Source organism: Tauraco erythrolophus, chromosome 2 (genome assembly GCF_009769465.1).
Source record: "Tauraco erythrolophus isolate bTauEry1 chromosome 2, bTauEry1.pri, whole genome shotgun sequence".
Classification (NCBI taxonomy): Eukaryota; Metazoa; Chordata; class Aves; order Musophagiformes; family Musophagidae; genus Tauraco; species Tauraco erythrolophus.
The window spans coordinates 30,518,496-30,535,217 of NC_141466.1; the positions used below are offsets into that span (position 1 = coordinate 30,518,496).

Here is a 16,722-nt window from a genome sequence, read left to right on the forward strand (position 1 = left end):
AGACAGTCCTCTACAAACTCCTTCAGATGCAGCCACCTACTCTGCTGTGGCATCTTCCACAGGCTGCAGGTGGATCTCTGCTCCACCGTTAATCTCCATGGGCAGCAGAAGGGCTGCTGCCATCTCACCACGGGATGCAGGGGAATCTCAGCTCTGGCACACCTCCTCCTGCTCCATCCTCACTGACCTTGGTGTCTGCATAGTTGTTTCTCTCACATTTCACTCCTCCCTCCACTGCAGCCATGCCAGGCCCAACCAGCCTTATGAACGTTGGCAGTCCTGGCAGGACAATCTCTGCCCAGCAGGCGCCCCAGGAGCAGGACACTTCGGAATGCTCCAAGCTGTGCCACCACAGCCACCACCAGTCGAGTGGCAGTGGCCCAGTGTGGGCAACCGCCCACACAAGAGGCCAGGGGCCAGGTCCTCCACCCTCCCCCTCTCTTCCCTGCATGTCCCACATGGCACGGGTTTCTTTGTCCCTTCTGACATCTGTTTATTGACAGCTGCCTGGCTCGGCTCTGGCCACAGGTGCGTCTGACTTGGAGCCGGGGAAGCTTCTCACAGCTCCTTACAGGGGCTATCTCTGCAGCTCCTCTCCCACTACTAAAACCCCACTACATAAACCCAGCACAGTTTTTTACAGAAAATATGCTTCATTTTTCTTAAGCCATGCTCAATTAATCCTGTTTGAATAAAGAACTCCAGCATTTAGCTCTAGGTCCTGGTCTCCTCAAGCTGTGGCTCTGCACAGTGTTTTTCACAAGAATCGGTCTGCACTTACAGATGTGTATCAGACATACACTTAAAACCTAAAGTGATGTGGGAACTTTTTCTCTCCCTCCAAAGAGTTTTGTCTCTGCATGTCTTCTTCCAATAATACAGTGATAGAATTCAGCAAGAATTTTGGCTGACAAGTACAAAACAACTGTTGTGGTTTTTTTTTCTTTGGAGAATATCCCTCCAAAGGGATTACTTTAAAATTAATTTGACAGAACAAATTGAAAACTATGAATAAAAGCAGAAGACATACAGGTAAAAGAGAACTCAGGCATGCACATGAAAAAGTATATTTTTATGCTTCATTTTGCAATGAGTTTTATCTTGGGGAAGGGAGAGGGCTCTGGGTTTCAATTTATCTGACAGCTTGATCAATAGTTGTCCACTACAACAAGCATGCCATCTAATTTCCATCTTAAAATTAACAACTTCTATCCTGGAAGTAGTTCTTATTTTGCATCTGTTCTGCTTATTGAAAGACTGCATGAGAGCCTGGCTCTCTGATGGCTAAAAAATCCCTTCAAATTTCCAGTTTAAATATACTTGAGGCTAATTTATACATGCTTGCTCCTGTGACAACCTTGTCCTTGACTTTACAAGTCTCTTTCTCCTTCCAGTCTTTGTGTGTCACCAGATTAGCACGCTAAGCTCTTCCAGGGTATGTTTACACAGACTTTCATAGGCAAATATGCACATGCTCTCCCTATGCAGCTAGCTGGCTGGGTGAGAGCCAGATGCAAACTGGATGCTGTGTAGACATGGGTAGGACATTACTGAGCCTGAACTGATGGGCTGTGATGAGGGCAGCAGCTCGATCTCACAACTCTTGGTTCACATTGAGCTCACCTCTGTCTGGCTTACAGCACGGGAGAATAAGTGTGTGTCTGCCTCCAACATACCCCACGCACGCAGCCTCGGTCACTCCTCTGAGAGCCTCTCCACTCTGTGCAGTCCTCCACAGTCTTCCTTATCTGACGTCACCTCTTCTGAGCAGGGCTTGTCACCAGGCTACCCAAGTACCTCGTCTGTGCTGTCTGCTGATGTGCCAGGATGCATCCAGAATGACAAGAGGGACAGCTTTTGTCACCACCACTCCTCAGGCTCCATGGGGATGACCCACAACCTCTAAGAAAGAATAGCTACAGTCTCATAGTACCAAGTCATCTACAGGGATGGCCTCACAGCTCACCAGCGAGCGCAGCTTTCCAACAGAAACACCAACGCTCTGCACGTGGGCGCAGTTTTGCTGCCAAATGAGCTTTGTTTTGATTTTCCACGCAAGTGTCGAACAACAAAGCAAGGGCAAGAAGCAGGAAGCCACCTATATCATATAGGAAAGAAAAACTTGGCAACTCTAGCAAATCTGCTTTTATCAAATTAACCTGATTTTGTGTTCGAAAGTCAGATCTACACAATTTGCTGCTTACTGTAGTTAACAGAAAGTATTGACAATTGCATAATAAACGACCTTAACAACGAGAAATTGCATTTGAATTGTGGATTATGACAACTAATTCCATGAAACAGTTAAATCAGTGGCGTGATTATTCTGGCAATCATTACAAAAGACACCACATTTTATGTTCAAGCAGTGTGGAAGCTGGATATGAAATTACATTACTGCACACATTTATACAAAGCATAGCAACCTTTCAAGCATTTGTGCATTTTCAGGTAGGTTCCTCAGCAGTCTCAAAGCTCATGGTCTTAAAAAAATAACAACCACAAAACCCCGAGCTACCATTCAGACATCTGTAAGTCAGAATTTCCTGATCTATTACTGACTAACTTTAATAGCTGTTCATCAGCTACAGAGCTGCTTGGACAGCAAAGCCAAACAGGCATCTTCATGGGACCATTCATGTTTATTACATCTGTGCTTTGTATCTATCAACAAGAGGCCACTTAGTTCTGGCAAACAAAACTTAAAAACACTGGTTGTCCTTGGATCACTCCAGCTTTCAAAATAAATACTATCTACAACTCAAACATTACAAAAACAACTGTCACTGACAGATAAAAAGAGGAAAAGACAGATTACTTATCAAATGTACTCACATTTGCTTTCTATCTGTAAATACTATCTCCCATACATATATAAAGTTCAAAACCAATATGGAAATAAAAATAAAACTAGATATGATGGAGAACAATAGTTAATCAAAACAAGACATCCCAAATTTTATGTTACAGCTCTAAAGATCTAACTTACCTAATCCTTTTTAAGAGTCTTTGCTGATCAAGTCTTCTCTGCAACAGCCAATTCTATCTCATCTTTTATAGGCTAGTATTATGTACAACATGTTGAGAGTTAGGAATAGGTGAATATCGGTTTGAAATCTCAATATCTACGTAGAAATCCTTTGATGCTGACCTTACATCGAAGGTATGGGGAACACAGTTTGCAAGCCCCAAGTTTGGAACTGACTGGGGACTACACGGCACAAATCAATGAAGATGTTGGGTATAAGCAAGGCTGCTGTACCAGGAGACTTCAGCAGCAAGAAATGCTTTTATCACAACAGGTGGCTTTCCCCCATCCCCTTACCCAGAAAGACGGGTGTTCTGAACTGCTTTCCCTTGACCGTGATGAATCACTCCATTCATCAGTTCACACAGTGTTCAAAAGTCAATTCACGCTTTGAAAACGGTCGCTGCCCCTCCATCGGCAGGCACACTGCGTTTCTAAGGGCTCGGCGTTCACTACAGCTGCATCCACCGGGAAGTGTACAAATACAAGACATGCACTATATTGTAAATTCACATGAGCTATTAAGTATAAGCTTGAAGGAAATCTAAACACTAACCTCAGTCACATTCAGAATGGTAAAGCTACGAGGGCATTTTCACAGACAAAGGTCTAGGAGTTATGTTAGTTCCCAGGGATTTCGCAAAGCGTTTTTCTCTCGTTACCTTGGTAACCGCTACCTTGGCACCCTTGTTGATAAGCTGCACCACATTCTCCACTTGGCCTTTGTAGGCAGCTACGAGCAGGCGTTCTGAAAGCACGGCGACCACATCCTGCTGGCTCATGAATTAGGAGAGAAAGGTTTTCAGGTTTCTTGGGTCCAAAAAACAAAGGCTTGGGATCGGTTCAAGCAGCATGCAGGCAGGCGATGAAGGACCCCAGCTCCCTGGACGGTGATGTTATTGCTACGCCATTCTCTGGACCTGTGGATCAGAAATCAACACTGCCGTCAGCAAGGTTTCAGAGACGGAAGCACTACAGCAGCTCCTCCCCAAGTGTTTGTCTTCACATCGCTCTGGGAGGGGGTCACAAAAAACCCTTGAAGCCTCCTGAAGCCATTGCACTTCTGTTGCAGTGCAGAGGGATGGAGACAGTAGCACATTTCCAATGTGCCCTCATTTTCCTATTTTGGGACAAAAATCCTTAAACTTTCTTAGAGCTTACCTCTCTTTTGGCCTAACCTGTATTTGTGTGGCCCCCTTTCATTCTCTCCTTCCCCCCACGTCTCCCAGATTTCAATTAGCCAAGGACGGGCTAACTACCTCCACTGCTAATAGTAGCTCAGCCTGTGTTGGCCAAGGGAACAAGAATAGGTTATAGTTACTGGCTGCTGATATAAATATACAAACCTCTGCCCTGGGAGGACTGAGTGCAGTCAGCAATTAAAAGCAGCTGACTGTTCCCTCACAAGTATAAATGCTTCACAGCCTCCCCTGAACCATCTCAAGGACACCTTTGAGAGGGATCACAACCTGCACCTGGGAAACACTCATCTTTGCTGTCAGCGAGAAATGATGTTCCCCTCACGGGGCTGACATCACACCACACTGACCCCAGAAACAATTCAGGTTTAGCACTCTTCATGCAAACTTGTGAGCATATTCTTCCTGGGCTCCACTGACCCGCCCAATGAGCCACTGGAGCTGAAAAGAGATTTCTGACATAATTCCAGAAAATTTATCTGCAGATCGTTTTGAGCTATAGGATCCAGAACCTGCTTAGTTTGGGAGGATTTCAGCTTTACCTGTGCTTTTCACACCTTGGTATTTGTTTCAATACAGGAAAAACACCTTCAAGATAGCCAGTGTGTATACAGATGATTTATCTTTCTCTCTCCCTTGAAATATCACTGCACTGCTACTTATCAGCTACTAGTATTACAGGCTTTGCATAGTTTGTAACTGGGAGAGGGACTAGATGATCTTGGAGATTGATAGTGGAATACAATGTCTTTTACCCTTATGTTATCCCTCTGGATCCATCCCAAAACAGCAATAACTAAAAGCTGTTACTGCTTAATGGCTTTGCCGCCCCCCTAAATTGATTTGTTTGTCTCAGTTGAGCTGATAGTACAACCCCCTGCTCATCATAATCCCACTAGTCAGAGTACTGACATTTTTGCTAACAGCTTCAGCAGAGAGATCATCACCAGAACAACAGAAAAGATTTAAATTTCCATCCTCATACCAGGAAGACACTCCCAGCAACAAAGAGAAAATGCATGGGTTGTTGTGGCTTATGAATTCCCCATCTTCTAAATACTGGGGGTGAGACCTTTTAATGAACGTCACTCCAATGTTGTAAGATCGTATCCATCATACACCTCTGCAGAAAAAAGGTGCTGTAGCCCTGTTTAGTTGAATGGTTAATAGGGTATCGTGATCCTCTGTGTCACCAATGTGGTATCCAAAGTCCTTGGATCCTGCAGGATCACTGATCTACACTAAACATTTCTGATCACAAGCTCACATATATTAAAACCGTGTTGGTTAATTTGTAGTAGTAGAAGATACTTGGAGAATTTGATTTGCACTCCTATGGTAACTTATATTAATGAATCTTAAAACATTTTATACGCATTAATTCTTACAACACCCTTTGAGGTGAGTATTACGCTCAAGAATATTACACACATTTTAGAAAAGGGCCCTTTAAAGCACAGGAAAGTTTCTGATTTCTCCAAGGTTAATTGAAAAGTTATGTTAAGGCCAGGAAATAACTCCAGATGATTGACTTGATTTCTAAGTATAAGCATTAGGCAATACTATCTCAGGTAAAAGATTCAGGTTAGCTTTCTTTACCATCCTCTTGCTCTCTAAATGTGAACATGTTTGGAGCAACATGGAAATAGTTGCGCATTTATTCAGAGAAACAAGACAAAAACTTTCTGGGGCTCAAAAGCAGCACAAGAATGGACATCAGAGAAGCAGTGCTGCGCCCTATGCTGCTGGACCTGTCTCACCCACATCCTTAATGTGAAAGACAGAGTTTGCACACCCTAGCAACACAGAAAAGATGGAAACAAGAAGAAAAAAACCCCTCGTTTCCTTCACTAGCACTGTACACATCATACCCTTCCCCTTCAACAGTGTGATGTGCCCAGTACAATACAAACCCCATAAAAAAGCCATGAAATACAGATGTCCTACACTTAAAAATCTGATCTGTGAAAAGCAACCCAAGTTTCAATCTCACCTCACTAAGGATTTGCTTTCCAGTGACACGTTACCAAAGCAAGCTGAACCCCCCAAGCCCAGCCACCCTGCTCCCAACACCTCCCTGACCCTCCCATCACATCCCAAAGCAGCATCTCTGTAACCCAGGGGCACTTCCCACTCCTTCCCTCCATGACTGGCATACAGTACAGGGCAAGCCTTGCAAATGGACCTGTCTCTGTGAGCTATTCCAGCAGTGGGGTGGTTTGTTTCTGTGCCGGTCCTCGCCTTTGCAGCGGTGGTTCTCAGATGAACCGTACCATCACTTGTTTGTGCCCACCCTTACACCTAACCCAGCTGCCCACACACTGGATGGAGCCACGGACAATACACTGACAACCAGCTCTGTGCATCTTAAAACATCTGTGGTCAAACCCTGTTTGGTTTTCTTATCCCTTAAATTCAAAAGAAAGCAGAAACATCATTGACACTGAGAGATTTCCATATTCACTGCAAAAAGCTCAATGCAAACGTTTTCCTGACACACTGACGTTTCTGAACAATTCACAGAAACTGTGGATGCTCGTTACGTCTTGGGAGCACCGCCAGAAACATACACTAACACCTCGAATGACTCGCGACGGTGCAAAGTTTAGTTCTGCCACAGAAAAGTTCAGTTAACAGGTACGTACCTACACGAGGCAAATGCTGGAAATTGTACTCCCTAGTTTGATTTTTCTCCCTCTCTCTCGCTGCCTTCCCGTTACTGCAGTACATTTTCCCTGGAGATCACGAGCCTCCTCAGCCTGCCATGCCCTGCCACGCTGGAGTGATGTACTGTGATGGCACCGCCGTTAACATACAGTTTGCCTTTCTGCCTCTTCCACCTACTGGATCTCGTATAAAAGCACAGCAAGTTGTTGACTCAGCTATCAGTCTTTTATGGATCTCTCCCACACTGTCCAAGTCTCCAGCAGCTGTAGGTCCCTCTTCCCAGAGGGCAGTCACATCCCAAGCCCAGCTCCTGCTCCTGGCTGTTCTGCAAACAGGTGCTCGCACAACAAGTCACATTCCCCATGCCGGCTACTTTACATCTCCTCAGCTGGGATTATTTGCAACTCAGAAAAGCTTGTCCGATAAGGATTGAAAGCCTAGACCAACTTTCCTTTTCTCCTGAGCTGGTAGGAAAAGGCGGTGGGTGACCAGTGGCTGCGGGATAGGGAACAGTCTTCTTGTTCTACTCCCAGCAGACCCTTCCCCAGCACAGTGGCTGCACAGAAACCCCACTTCGGCACGGCCAGGGGTGCAGCAACCTGACCAGAGCAGGGAGGCATCGCTCCCCACCAGCTTTAACTCTCTATTTGCCTCAGACACCCAGAGCATCTTTCCTTGAACACGTCTGCACCCGCAGCAGAAAGAGGAAGGTATCAGATGCCCAAGGACTACAATTAAAAGCTCAACCTCCCCTTTCACACCCAGATGGTGCAAAATGAACCTGAAAACACGATTACAGGCACTGCATTGCATTCCTGCTGCCAGCACCTGCTGCCCAGAATTAAATCCCTCATTATCACCCCCCAAATCCAGGAGCTTGGGAGAACCACAGAGCATGGGAATATTCAAACCTTCTGCCTTCAAAACAAAAAACAAAAAAAGGATTTTGCTTTAACATATTTTTTAGAAAGAAACAGCCCTCACTGTGTTTCTTTGTTCAAGATCAGATTACTTACCCAGGACAGGTTGGGAAAGCAACACCCAGCTCCCAAGCCTCTCCTGTTCAGGGAAGCCAGCCAGGTGTGATGATGCCCACAGGTTCAGCTGCTCCACTGTGGGGCAATCCCTTCCGAGGATAACCCGCTCACCCCATCGGCAGAGTGTGGAAAACGACAGGTTGACTGTGGATTAGTATTCCCAATCGGCAGCAGCGAGGCACCGTCCCCAGGCGCTCAGGTCCAGCTGCATCCTCATAGATTATGCCCGTGGCTCGATGAGTCACATCGCCCTACGGATGCTCTAGGAGATGTTTGGCCAGGATGGCACTGCACAGCACAGGTGGGCAGCCGGCAGCTCGGTGGCAGGAAAGCTGGCAGCTCCAGCCTGTCTCCCGTGCAACTGGCAGAGCAGGAGAAAAACACTCTACGCACTTTCCCCCTCCCCAGCTCCCTCCTCTCCAAATCACTGCCAGGCTGCTTCAGTTGGCTGTGTTGTCTACACATCAGTAATAAAAAAATACAGAAATGACGATTTTTGAAAACCAAAGGAAAGTCCAGGACACATCAAACATCACAGATACTGAAAGGCTATGCAATAGCCTCTCCTAAATTCACAGAAAGGATTTAAAAAAACCCAGCTTCCTCTCTGAGGGAAGAGAAAAAAGCTGAAAACTATGAAAGACTTAAGACATATGAGCTAATCAACTTAATAAAGTCCTTTGTGCTAAATGGAAAGGATGCAATGCCAGAGCACAGGTCATTCTCAGTGCAATCACTAAGTTAAATTACTATCTGAACGAAAGAATGCTAACATAGCTAACAAAAAGTTTCCATGTGTAACAAGGTACATGATGAAAGGAGGAAAAAAAAAAAAAGAAAAAGGGACCTCCCTTTTCTGCAAGGGACCCCAAATTCTCTTTTCTAGTTTATCACCATAAATTACGTTGAATAGTCCAAGAAAAACTCTCAGCACCTGGTAGCTTCTTTTCATGTGACATAAGCAATGGAATAAAATTATTCTAAATTATTTTAGAATAGCCCAGTGTAAGACACAGAGTCGGACCATTTTATTACGGGACTGTACATAACAGCTACTATTTTATAACAATAAAAAATCTTCGTAAGAAAACTTCCTGTGTCTAAATACTGCCCATCTCTTCTTTGCTCTGCTCTCAGAGCAAAATGGGTTTCCTTGCTTGTTAGTACATAACAGCGCATTAAAATCCATCAAATGCTCTTCTTGTCCACCCTCCTTGTGAAGCAGTTTGTTGCATTTAAAATATGACATAAACATTGTACTCACTTTATAACAACAGTATTTTTCAGCAGAGTGGATTATTGTGTTAGAAAGAGTGAGTTTCCTGGACTCAAACTCATTTTACCATTTACTGCAGGATGCAGATATATTTGCCATTTCCCCCAAGTGACTTTAAGAAGTTTTTTTCAAAACCTGCAGCACTGCTTTCCTTTAAGTGATTTTTCTCCAGTTCCCTCACGGATCCATACTCAGGAAAAATGCATGTATTTTGCTAAAGGGAAAACTCTGCCTCTCACCCCTTTCCTGCCCCAAAAGACAGTTAAAACCAGCCAAAGGTGTCATTATGAAAACCACACCAGCAGCAGCTGTATCTGGAAAACAGCAAAGCCCCACCAAGTAAAGAACAATACGCTTTTATTCATACTCTTCTTTACAACGACATCAATACTGGTTTTGGACTTAACGCTTTATACCGATCAGCATTTAGAACTGGACATGTACATAAAAGTTTGGTAGCTTTTATGTTGGTCTCTGCTTTTTTTCCCTATTGTTCTCATTGTGTATTTTATTGTACCAAGTAAATTTATTCAGTTTTCATATAGACAGTTGTGTAATTCATCACCCTGAGTATCAGCACGGTCTGGGACATCTGAGAACGTTGTCTGGTTGTCTGGGCTTCTTTTTTTTTTTGCACTTGTTGCTATTAATTACTTCAACAATGACTATTTAGCAGCCTCCCAGGGAGCATCTGCATGACAGCTCATCATCACGCTTCCCACCACAACCAGACTGGACTGACTGATGTCTGCTCCACCGCAGCTGGTGGCTGCCTGCAGCCAGCCCAACAGGACACAAGAGACAAACGTGGGGAGACAGAGACCGCAGCTTCCCCAATTTATTCGTCAAGTGCAGCTCTGTCGCCCGACCTCCACCATCGGCTCCACTGCATGCAAATCCTCAGCTGCCCGGCAGCTTTCGGGTGATGCCTTGTTACCACCAAAACTAACCTCCAAAGTTGCACCTGTCAAGCAGAAAGCTTTTGGAGAGAGGCTTGGACACATGGGAGACCAATGATGAAGATCAGAGGCAGTTTCAAGTCATCAGTTAGACATCACTATCCTTGTAGGAAGACAACTGCTTTTCTTCCCCTCCTACTTTGCCATGTAGCCCTGACCCCCTTTATCCACTATGCAGGTTATATACTTATCACTTTCCATATAACATGATTTGGGTTTTTTTACTTGGTTTATCTCATTGAAGTTTCCCAACTTTATTACTCTCCCCACCCTCTCTTTCAACACCTGCATGCACACACATGTCAAAACCATTCAGTACAAGCAAGCTCAACTCTCAGAAAGCCCTTGTCAGTTGGGCACTATTTACATGACAAAACAGTATCTATTGTTTGATAGGGGGCAGTGCCTGTGTGCAAACATACATGCATGAGATGTTTTGCCCCTATTTGCATAAAACCAGTTAGGAGTTCTTTCCATCTCACTGCTGCTTAACAGTAGTGCTGGACCCCAACCCTGGGAACGAAGCAGGCATGCAGCTGCGCTCATGGGAGAGCAGGGTTTTATGTTACACTCACGCACAGTGGGGCTTCTGGATGGGCAAACTGTCCCTCACCGTCATCCTCTGCATAGGAGCCACCTGCCAATCAATTAAAAGGCCATACAGATCCCATCAAAGCTGACTGCAGAACTTGACTGCACAAGGTGACAAAATCCTTCCCATAACAAACTGCCTTTCCTCCCTTGCTGCTCTTCCCTCCTTTCTTGCTCCTAAGGGTACGTCCTCTGCTGCGAGGAAAGGCCTTCCGACCTCCGTGCTTCACCTCCGTACTGGCGAGATGGTTTTAGAGATACTGCTTTTCAAATTACCACAGGCAGTACCTGCCATTCAGTTTGGGGACCGCACTGCGCCCATGCCGGTGTGGCAGCACAGAGGTCTCCTCCTCCTCACATTTGCTCTGAATCCTCATCCCTGCCAGCACAAGCAAACCCATACTCTCCCAGCCAGCACATAATGGCAACTCAGGGAAACATTGCAAAAGATGCATTGGAAAATTTCAGGAAAAATTAATTCCTACGTTTATACATTTTTTTTCAAGGCCAGAAAACACCACTATGATAATCTAATGCCAGCTGGCACTGAGCCACAAACTTCTATTTGAGCTAGATCCTATCTTTTCTAAACACAAGTAAAGATGTGCAGCCAGGCAGCAATCAGAAAATGCTCTGATTGACAAAGCAGGGAAGAAGAAAACACACATTTACCAGCTTCGAAATATTTTCCAGCTGACAAAAGAGCATTGGAGATGTTCTTCGTCTTCAAGAAAAACACAACTTAGGAGCTGCCAGCAGTGATGACACAGTTCCTCTTGTACTGTCACAGCTGATGTCTTGGGAGAGCCCTGGGAGACGCGGTGAGGTAGCTGGATCAGTGCCTCCCAGTTCAGCACTGAATCCCAGAGACACCATGAGTACCCAAGATGCTATCATACTAGCACAATATTCCTCAATATCGCTAGGCACGATGGCAAGAGTCTGGCAGGCAGGGTGTCAATTAAAAGCTTAATGAGGCTCAAGCTGAAAGTCAGTGGATGAAATCCTAGGGATGCAATGGTCAGTGAGGGATAGACGTATTCAGACAAACATGGGTGGAAATGCCGGGTACTTCCATTGTAAGCCAAGCCCCAGTTATGGTGCACACTGTTACCATCAAGAACCAGCAGGCTGTCTGGTTGTCTGGGAATTTTTCCAGTTGCATCCCATCATGGGCTACTGCAACAGCAAGAGGAAGCATAAATGTCCAGGGATCTGACACACCCTGGAAAATGGGCAAGAGGAACTGAGCACAGCAGGGAAGCAAATGCACAGGTCTCACACCACCGCATGGGGCATGGTATCGCCCCGCCAGTCAGCACGGATGGGATGATAATTCTCGGTTTCTAAAACCATGAACTGATCCCAAAGCCCCACTGTTGAGAAGCTGGCTGTAACACTCAAGCAAAACCATTATCGATGGGCTAAAACTAGCTGCACCTGATTGACACAATGGCACAAGGTCCCTGCTCGGCGTGGCAAGCGCAATGGAATAGCAATTCCCTTGCCCCCCCAGGTGTCCTTATGCAACAGGTACAGTGCTCTGCAAGGGGAACTAGACGACAGGGAGGGTGATGGCTGTCCCTGCTTGGAGGTGTCTCCAAAGCCGGATCAGACTGCCATCGGTATTAAAACCTCATCAAAAGAAGAAAACATAGACGAGGGCCCACGCAGAGGGTTGCCTAAGGGGAGTCAGTCTGCTCCACGACTTCTGACTGCCCCTGTTAAAAGAAAAAGGAGGGCAATTGTCATAGGTGATTCCCTTCTGAAGGGAACAGAGGGGCCAATATGTCGACCAGACCCAACCCACAGGGAAGTCTGCTGCCTCCCTGGGGCCCACATCAGGGATGTCACTAGGAAACTCCCTGGTTTGGTACGGCCCTCTGATTATTATCCATTACTGGTAATGCAAGTTGGTAGTGATGAGCTAACAGAGAGAAGTCCAAAGGCCATCAAAAGGGACTTTAGGACATTGGGGCAATTGGTCGAAGGGTCAGGAGCCCAGGTAGTGTTTTCTTCAATCCCTTTAGTGGCAGGAAAGAACATAGAGAGGAACAGAAAATCAGATTTGATTAACAGATGGCTCAGAGGCTGGTGCCACCGACGGAAATTTGGTTTCTTTGATCATGGGGAGGCTTTCCCTGAACCAGGTCTGATGGCACCGGATGGAACATGCCTTTCTCAGAGGGGAACCAGGGTCTTAGCTCAAAAGCTAGCAGGGCTCATTGGCAGGGCTTTAAACTAGATTTGAAGGGGGAGGGGGGGAATATCAAGAATGATAAAGATATGCTGGAAGTACCTGTAGAACAGAAGAAGGGAATTCCAGCCGCTCCAGCCAAGAAGTCAGATTCATACCGCTGTCAGCATGGCACCAGTGCCAGCACCGAGGGTCCAGAGGCTGAGGAAGGATCGCAGGTATGTTCAAACGAACTTACACTGTCGTCCAAGAGAACCCCTGTCGCTCCAGCCAGCGAGTCGGCTTTGTCGGAGGCCCAGCTGAAGTGTATGTACACCAACGCACGCAGCATGGGAAATAAACAGGATGAGCTGGAGATGCGTGCACATGAGCAGGGCTACGACCTTATTGGCATCACGGAGACGTGGTGGGACGACTCCTATGACTGGAGTGTCAACATGGAGGGGTATAAGCTTTTTAGAAAGGACAGGAAGGGGAGACGAGGAGGGGGTGTCGCTCTCTATGTCAGCAACCGGCTGGAGTGCGTGGAGCTTCGCCTGGGGTCGGAGGAGGAGCTGACAGAGAGCTTATGGGTCAAGATTAGAGGACGGGGACGGACAGGGGATGTTACGGTAGGGGTCTGTTACAGGCCACCTGGCCAGGAGGACAGAGCAGATGAGGCGCTTTATAGCCAGATAGGAGCAGCCTCGCGGTCACAAGCCCTGGTCCTCATGGGGGACTTCAACCACCCTGACATCTGTTGGAGAGACAATACGGCAGGGCACAGGCAGTCCAGGAGGTTCCTGGAATGCGTGGATGACAACTTCCTCCTGCAGATGATAGAGGAGCCGACAAGGAGGGGTGTCATGCTTGACCTTGTGCTCACCAACAGGGAGGGACTGGTGGGCGATGTGAAACTTAAGGACAGCCTTGGCTGCAGTGACCACGACACGGTGGAGTTCAAGATCCATGGGGCAGCAAGGAAACTATACAGCAAGCTCTGTACCCTAGACTTCAAGAAGGCGGACTTCGGCCTCTTCAAGGACTTGACGGGCAAAGTGCCGTGGGAGGCGGCCCTGGAGGGACGAGGGGCCCAGGAAAGTTGGTCCACATTCAAGGAGCACCTCCTCCAAGCTCAGCAGAGGTGCATCCCGATGAAGAACAAGTCGGGCAAAAAGACCAGGAGGCCTGCGTGGATGAGCAAGGAGCTCCTGGACCAACTGAAAATGAAGAGGTTAGCCTACAGAGGGTGGAAGCGGAGACAGATAGCCTGGGAGGAATACAGAGAAGCTGTATGAGTGACCAGGGATCAAGTGAGGAAGGCTAAAGCCCTGAAGGAACTGAATTTGGCAAGGGATATAAAAAGCAATAAGAAAAGCTTCTATAGGTATGTAGGGGATAAAAGGAAGTCCAAGGAGAATGTAGGCCCCCTCCGGAAGGATACTGGTGCTCTGGTCACCCGCGACATAGAGAAGGCTGAGGTACTCAATGAATTTTTTTGCCTCAGTCTTCACTGATAAAGCCTCTTGTCTTACCACCCAAGCTGTGGAAAGAACTAGCAGGGACTGTGAGGATGAACCACCGCCCACTGTACTTGAAGAGCAGGTTCGGGAACATCTGAGGAACTTGAAGGTGCACAAGTCCATGGGACCTGATGAGATCCATCCACGGGTCCTGAAGGAACTGGCGGATGAAGTTGCCAAGCCACTGGCCATTGTATTTGAGAAGTCGTGGCGGTCTGGCGAGGTCCCCGATGACTGGAAGAGAGGGAACATAACCCCCATTTTTAAAAAGGGGAACAAGGAGGACCCGGGCAACTACAGGCCGGTCAGCCTCACCTCTGTGCCTGGCAAGGTCATGGAGCAGATTCTCCTGGGAACCATGCTAAGGTACATGGAGAGCAAGGAGGTGGTGGATGACAGCCAACATGGCTTCACCAAAGGCAGATCGTGCCTGACCAACTTGGTGGCCTTTTATGATGGGGTGACAACATCGGTGGACAAGGGTCGACCAACGGATGTCATCTACCTGGACTTGTGCAAAGCTTTTGACACTGTCCCGCAAGACATTCTTCTCTCTAAACTAGAGAGGCATGGGTTTGATGGATGGACTACTCAGTGGATAAGGAATTGGCTCAATGGCCGCACTCAGAGAGTAGTGGTCAACGGCTCGATGTCCATGTGGAGACCGGTCACGAGTGGCGTCCCTCAGGAGTCCGTGTTGGGCCCGGCCCTCTTCAACATCTTTGTCGGTGACGTGGACAGTGGCATGGAGTGCACCCTCAGCAAGTTCACTGATGACACCAAGCTGTGTGGTGCCGTCGACATGCTGGAAGGGAGGGATGCCATCCAGAGGGACCTCGACAGGCTGGAGAGGTGGGCCCGTACCAACCTCATGAAGTTTAACCAGGCCAAGTGCAAGGTCCTACATCTGGGTCGTGGCAATCCCAGGCACAAATACAGACTGGGCGGAGAATGGATCGTGAGCAGCCCTGAGGAGAAGGACTTGGGAGTACTGGTGGACGAGAAGCTCAATATGAGCCGGCAATGTGCTCTTGCGGCCCAGAAGGCCAACCGCGTCCTGGGCTGCATCAAGAGGAGTGTGGCCAGCAGGTCGAGGGAGGTGATTCTCCCCCTCTACTCTGCCCTCGTGAGACCTCACTTGGAGTATTGCGTCCAGTTCTGGAGCCCCCAACATAAGAAGGACATGGACCAGTTGGAGAGGGTCCAGAGGAGGGCCACGAAGATGATAAGAGGGCTGGAGCACCTTTCCTATGAGGACAGGCTGAAAGAGTTGGGGCTGTTCAGCCTGGAGAAGAGGAGGCTCCGGGGTGACCTTATAGCGGTCTTCCAGTACCTCAAGGGGGCCTACAAGAAAGATGGGGAGAGGCTGTTCAGGAGGGCCAGTTGTGATAGGACAAGGGGTAATGGTTTTAAAATAGAGGGAGGTAGATTCAGGTTGGATATTAGGAAAAAATTTTTTACCACGAGAGTTGTAGAACACTGGAACAGGTTGCCCAGAGAGGTGGTGGATGCTCCATCCCTGGAGACATTCAAGGCCAGGTTGGATGAGGCCCTGAGCAACCTGATCTAGTTGGAGATATCCCTGTTTGTTGAAGGGGGGTTGGACTAGATGACCTTTGAAGGTCCCTTCCAGCCCTAACGATTCTATGATTCCATGATTCTATGACACAGGGAACTGCTTTAGGGAAGGTCCCAAACTGCTGAGCTTACCAGAGGGTTCGCTCTAGCCTCAGCAGACTTCAGAAGGGGCCTGAAAATGATCTCCAAATACTGGGAAGCAACTTAAAAGCATCTCTGAGGAGATCCTAGTAAGGAGAGAGCCCAGCCTTTAGTGACTACAAAGCCTGCTGAAAAAGTGTGGGTTTAGGTGGCAAAGGTAGCAAAGGCTCTCTGATGCTGTGCATGAAGCCTCCATGCTGCACATTTCTCATGGTGCTCAGTGTTTCAGGTTACACGGCAGCAGGTGAAGGGGATGAAGCTTTTCTCTTCGGACCACAGGATCAATTCTGTGACAGGTTAGGTCAGCTGCTGAAGCTGCGCAGGACATGCGTGGGAGGTCTCAACTACAATTTTAGTGCAAACATGCTCATAAATGACAAAAAAAAATGCAACACATTAAATGATACATTTGTCGGCAGTCTCAGCAAATAGACCGGACTTCCACGTCATTTCTTACACATGGAGGTATATAATAGCAAAGAAACGGGGACAATAAACAGAGATTTCAAGACTGCAACACTGTCAGTGTTGTACACCAAACAATTAC

The 16,722-nt window shown here is 47.2% G+C and overlaps 1 protein-coding gene across 5 annotated transcripts in view; it reads right to left on the minus strand.

Annotated features, from left to right (window-relative positions):
* Nucleotides 1-3,810, minus strand: part of ANKRD6 (ankyrin repeat domain 6) — a 35,269-nt gene extending 31,459 nt beyond the window's left edge. For 4 of the 5 annotated variants that reach the window (XM_086608198.1, XM_086608197.1, XM_009984590.2 and 1 more), the window contains exon 1: nucleotides 3,691-3,810. In XM_086608198.1, coding sequence (XP_086464324.1) covers nucleotides 3,691-3,810 — 120 coding nt within the window. Of the gene's footprint in view, nucleotides 1-3,669 lie in introns of all 5 variants that reach the window. The other variant, XM_086608195.1, reaches the window with a different exon arrangement.
* Nucleotides 3,811-16,722: the final 12,912 nt, after the last annotated feature.